This window comes from Metopolophium dirhodum, chromosome 4, assembly GCF_019925205.1.
Source record: "Metopolophium dirhodum isolate CAU chromosome 4, ASM1992520v1, whole genome shotgun sequence".
In the NCBI taxonomy this organism is placed as follows: domain Eukaryota; kingdom Metazoa; phylum Arthropoda; class Insecta; order Hemiptera; family Aphididae; genus Metopolophium; species Metopolophium dirhodum.
Window position 1 is genome coordinate 13,711,580 of NC_083563.1, and position 6,000 is coordinate 13,717,579.

Here is a 6,000-nt window from a genome sequence, read left to right on the forward strand (position 1 = left end):
TTGAATTTATTGAACAATGTTCAACGCACTTTTGGTCGTCGGAAATACCATAAAAATAAAACAACCTTGATATAATATTATTATACACTCGTATTATATTAACGTCTAGCATTCAAACGGTCGTAATACATATTATTTTATATTCAAATGATAGCACCGATAATAATAATAATGTTTTGAGAAGAGAGAAATTCACCATAAAAAAGTATATGAAGCGTTTAGTAAGCGATACAGTTATGTGGTCGGCCGTAAAACAAATCGACGACAGTTTCCGTACGTACAATGGTCAACGGCCATACGTTGCATACATAATATTATATAGACTTAAATCCGTCGCAGAAAGTTTATCGGTGCACACGAATTGCATCTCAATTCTCAAATCTAGATAGGTTGCTTTTTTCTTTCCGAACACCCAAAACATTATAAATTAATATATAGTTGTATTTGATCGTATATTACAAAGATATCGCGGGTTATTCTTTGATGGTATTATCCGATTCACAATATTATGTACATACGACAAGAACTTTTCACTTTTAAACAACAATTTTTTTTTCCAAAGAATTCTTGAACGATGTTGCAAGTATACTGAAAATTATTTAAAAATTAATATTGTAATATTATATTATTATTTCATACGACGTATTATTACTGAAATAGTAAATCGCGAAACTTAAAAAACCATTTCAGATTGGCGAAACTTGAAGTATCTGAAACTTACGAGAACAGCAGACACTTTGATTTGACGTTCATGATATGCGTTTGGCTGGCGTTTGTGCCGACGGTCACCACTCCGCTGCTGTTTGTCGCATGGAATTCGGACAGGTAAGTTCGCGGGTCGAGCATTCAAAACCGCTAACTTTTCGTAATTCCAATCCACGCGTATTATTTCTTTGTTTCGAATTTATGGTTTAAGATCCGTTCGGTAAAAGTCCCATTACATATTCGATTGATGAATTACAATTAAAATTTAAAATAAATCTAAACGAACTTTATGGTTATGTAAAAAATTGTAGTAATAATATTAACAACAAACAAACAAACAATCAGTGGAACGAAATTTCCATAGTATAAAATCTTGATATAGGTAATCAAATCAATTTCATTATTAACAAATCTAAAAGTCTATATTTATCCAACTCTATGTTTACCAGTAAACCTGTTCTACAGATCTTCAAAAGTTATTTTATTCCCACGGCATTCATATCTTGTCAATTTGTTGAGAGATTACTTATGACAGACAGTTGTACACACACGTGAGAACTTTCATATTTTATATTATATTAAAAATATAGAAGTCTTATTAAAAATTATTACTAATGGCTCTATACCGACAGCTAAGGAGTTTCTGTCGTGCACGGTTCGATGAACTGGTCTTCATGTCTGTTTCAAATTTAGCCACCCTAGATAAATTTCGATAAATTTGCATAGTCTACCTCTGAGCGTTATAATATATCATTCGCCCTGAGAATATATTATTTCTTTCTAAACTTTTATTCAATGTCCTCTACTCCTTTCACAAATCAATTTTAAAGTTGCCCCTCGTAATATTATATTTACTTGTCCCTTTGTTATTACATTTTCCATTTCTATTTATATTCTTAACTCCCCTCTATCGTATTATGCGTCTGTCCAAAGAAGACCCAGCTTCAATTAGGTATTTTATTATTATAACTGTTACTATTATTATTCTAATTAAAATATTTGTAAAAATTGTTTATATTATCCAATGTATATCATTTTATATTTTAGGGCTTCGGCCTGTATTGTTATAAAAATGTTTATATAATATGTTCGCGAAGATTGGTTCTTGAATTTCGTAATTTATTAAGTCTTATATAACATTATTAGAAAGTCGAATGACATATTATTTCAAAATGTCGTAATCTTCAAATGGTAAAGTTATGTTTCAGTTGTTTCTTAGCTCCAATTTTAAGTATGAAGATTTTTTTCTAAAAACCATAACGATCTACCTAAGTTGGTCCCTACAGTATCATCAGTGGCACATGAAAAGGTTAAAAACAGGTTAATAAACTAGTGGACCCCTTGGCCCCCGTTGCTCATTAGAACTAACATCAACGTTTGTCCTATATAATACACGCGGACCCGATCTGCCCTCATCTCGTCCTCCTCCACACTAATTAAACATTGTGTATTGTTTTTGCAGTAGTACCAAGGACCGGATCAGGAGTTATTTCAAAAGGACAAAAGTCACAGCGGAACAAGCGACCAGGACCGTGTCGACGGAGGGTCTCGCGGCCCGCAATTCGATTTACACGGTGCAGGAGAGCATCCCGGCTTAAATGCTTCGGCGGACGGATTTGGTTTAAACATTAATTTATTACGGAAATAATATAACAAACAATAAAATTAGTATTAATGAAATAATAATAATAATGACAAAAAAAAAACAAAACAAAACAAAAAAAAGCATAACAAAATCCACATAATATTATTCAATACGAATAGTTAACGCCGTTTCCGGAAAATTGAAATTTCGAAACGTCGGCGGCCGATGAGTAGTACACTCCCAGCGGGTTTTGTGGCAATTGCTGATTGGCTGATTGCTGCTGGTACAAGCTGTTCGGTTTCTGTTGCTGCGGGCCCTCGGCGGGCGTCTCGTTTACCGGTATGGTCGCAGGCCTGAACAGTGGTTTCTCCACGGTTTGGTAATACTGCTGCTGCGATTGCTGTTGCTGTGGTTGCTGTGGTTGCTGCTGCTGCTGCTGCTGTAGTTGCTGCAATTGCTGTTGGTAGTCATTGCCGTATTGCTGCTGCGGCGACGCGGCCGGTTGGTAGTAGCCCCAGGACGACTGGAGCTGCTGCAACTGCTGGAGCTGGAGCCGCTGTTGCTCCAACCTAGTCTGTTGCTGCTTCTCCAAGATTTGTTTTTGTTGTGACGGATAGTAATACGGCTGTGTCGGGTAGTTGTACTGCTGTTCCGGATATTGTTGGTAAACGTCACCCGCAGTGGCCGACTGCATGGCCGCGTCGTTCGCGTATTGCTGCTGGCTGACTGCGATCTGCCTGTCCGCGGTGATCGGTCCCCGGTACACCGGACTGAACTTTTGGCACATGCACATCGCCGTCAGTTGCAACAAAACCTGCGCGTATTTAGAGACGAAACAAAATACATTTTTAATATTATATTATATTACTCGTATTGATTTAATTTGAGTTTACTTCGTCCCTAATCCCTCAGAAATTAAAAAAAAGTTTCGAAACTCATCGCCCGGTTTTGTAACCAAGCGAAATGTATTCAGTTCACGCGAAAAGTTTTTCCACTGACAGTTTATGTCCAAGCGTAAACGTTTGCTGCTGCAGTGCTGCAGATGACAAGATGAGTGACACTGTGTCATGTTTGCTATTGCAAATCGTTATTGTCATTAGTTATAATAATATTGTTGTTATTATTGCTAAATTAGAGGCCGTCGGCGTGTTTCAAAGAGTGTGTGGAATTTAATTGTCCACAATCGATCGTTGCGCAATCATAATATCACATGCGCAACATAAAAAAAGGGCCGCGTAGTATAGTTTTAGTATTATTTTAGGTATAGCTTAGGTATGTGTTATGAATAATACCTATTTGGGTTGCTTATGAAAAAAAATTTTAAATAGGTAGTGTGACTTATGGATTTTCTCGATTTAAAATTCAAATTATTTTAATAGATAATGTAAAATATGTTAATTTTGTATGTTCCATAATAATAAAATTAGATAAAATTATTACATTTATATACCTAATATAATCGTACATTTTAGGGATATTGTTGAAATGTATTTAAAACAAAATAAAAATTGTTTATAATATTATAGTTTATAGATGTAAGATTAAATTAATTTCTACACACTATATATTATATATTATTATACATAATAAGTACTTATTTATATTTTAATAAACTTAGGTACATATTTTTGATTATACAACTGCATAAAGGATTGTCATTAAAGAGTAATTCGAACAAACGCTTTTCGATCGATTCTCGATGTAAGAACCGTGGACTTCTGTAAAAAATGTTATGTCAACTTAAATAAGATTATACAACTATATAGTTTTTTTTTTTCATATAAATGAAAATAGTTGAAAGAACTTGAATAAATGTTAATATTATATTATTATTTTTTTGATTTGCAATGTAGTCGAATAATATGGCGAGTTATTTTCGTGAACGAAAAAAAATACCGGAAGTGACAACGGAATTGTACAATGGTACCGTGTACATGATTTACAAGAGTTCGTTAAATTAAAAACGTCGCGAATAAAAATTGTTTACTGCGCAATATGGGCAACTCATTATTAAGAGTGCGTTGATTTTGTAATTTAATTGAAACGATTTTTCACTCGGAAAACATAAATGTTACATTTATATAATACGTAACAGTCTGCAGAGTTGTTTTCGGCGTAAACGACCCTGGAGGAAGTGAACAATGAACATTATCGGTCAAACGCGAATATAGGTACCTAGGTACAATTATTTGGTATTATATTATCCTTGGTTATTTTCACGCTCAAATATTATAATATTTAAAATTCGGGAAAGAAAATGGTAGTAAAAAAAAAAAATACCTACTCATATAAAATTATTTTTATTATTGAAATAACGGTTTTACTCACCAAAGCGATGTTCAACTTGGTCGAATCCATAGTAGGTATAGGTATAGTAGGTATACTAAGACTCGATGAATACTACGATTGGTGCACGCGTTCTCGCTGCTGATGTTCCGTCTAAATAATATAATATAATATTATATTATTATAAAAACGATTGTATCACAACTGTTTCGCGGCGTAAACAGCTAACTATTATCAATATAATATACTGTAACAATAATAATAATGATTTGATTTCGAGACCCAAACGAGACGACGGGTTCGATATATGTGGCTAATATGTCTTATGATTGCACCTGTATAACGACGTGTTTGGACGTTAAATCGAAAGTGTGCTGGTGACGTCGGTGTACCAAACATTTATAACGGACTAACACACACACACACACACACACACACACACACACACACACACAGAGCTATGGGACACACAGTATTGTCGTCGCCAACTCAATAAATCTGATCACGTTTTATCCAAAGACCCGTTTACGCGCGGCAAGTTTGTAATAAAAATAATTCACACGTATGTACCTACCTATATATACGCCTATTTGCCTATTTGCGAGTACAATTATTATATTATTATTATTATTATTATTATGATGACGACATTATAATTATAATTATTATTATTATTATTACTGTAGCTGATATTGTTATGTGATTTCACTCGGAAATCAATTAACTCATTCCGGTCTCGTGCCCTCGCACTCAGCCGTGGTACTCCTTTACATCATCCAAAAGTCCCCCTCACACCCCCGTACACCCACACGAGCGAATGTATACATTTTATGTATTATATTTATACGATTGGCTCGAACGAAATCGATTGTTTTCGCCACTTTCTGGTTTGTGCTTTTTTCTTTATTTCTTTTCCGCCACCCATGGTGATAGATTCGCGAGATTTCACTTTTGGAACGTATGCGAAAACTAATCACCCACGACGACCGAAATCGGATTGGGCACGATCCCAAAGTTTGGGAAATATATTATATACCGGGTGATCCATATAACGGCAGGCACTCTAAAAAATGTTTTTTTTTTACATAATTTTACGTCTAAAAACAATATTTTTATCATTTTTTATTGTTATTGGTAGTATTGAATTTTTAATTTTTTCAACGACAACATGCTATTTTCATTTCTTATTCCAAAGCGGAATATTTTTATTTTTGAAGCACCTACTTCTGTATGTATAAAAATCAAATTTTGGAAGAGTAGTTTATGAGTTGTAAGTATTTAAAATTTTGATGAGCGGAACGGAGTGGTACATGCGGGTACCCCATAAAATACTGGTCCACTAATTCACTTATCTAAACTCACAAATAGGTACCTACTTATAAATAATTATAAGTTATGAGTTATAACTAATAAACTACTTGTCT

General features: G+C 34.2%; 2 protein-coding genes across 2 annotated transcripts in view; one reads left to right on the forward strand and one right to left on the reverse strand.

Annotated features, from left to right (window-relative positions):
• LOC132942595 (prolactin-releasing peptide receptor) overlaps window positions 1-2,351 on the forward strand; it is a 122,660-nt gene extending 120,309 nt beyond the window's left edge. The window contains exons 7-8 of the mRNA XM_061011148.1: window positions 691-825; window positions 2,168-2,351. Coding sequence (XP_060867131.1) covers window positions 691-825; window positions 2,168-2,303 — 271 coding nt within the window. The 3' untranslated portion in view covers window positions 2,304-2,351. The remainder of the gene's footprint in view (window positions 1-690; window positions 826-2,167) is intronic.
• On the reverse strand, window positions 2,321-4,959 carry LOC132942596 (transcription factor SPT20 homolog). The gene is made up of 2 exons (XM_061011149.1): window positions 4,619-4,959; window positions 2,321-3,104 (listed from the first exon to the last, which is right to left on the reverse strand). Exons 1-2 carry the CDS (start codon window positions 4,646-4,648, stop codon window positions 2,457-2,459), a joined length of 678 nt encoding a protein of 225 aa, XP_060867132.1. The 5' UTR covers window positions 4,649-4,959; the 3' UTR covers window positions 2,321-2,456.
• Between the last annotated feature and the right edge of the window lie 1,041 nt (window positions 4,960-6,000).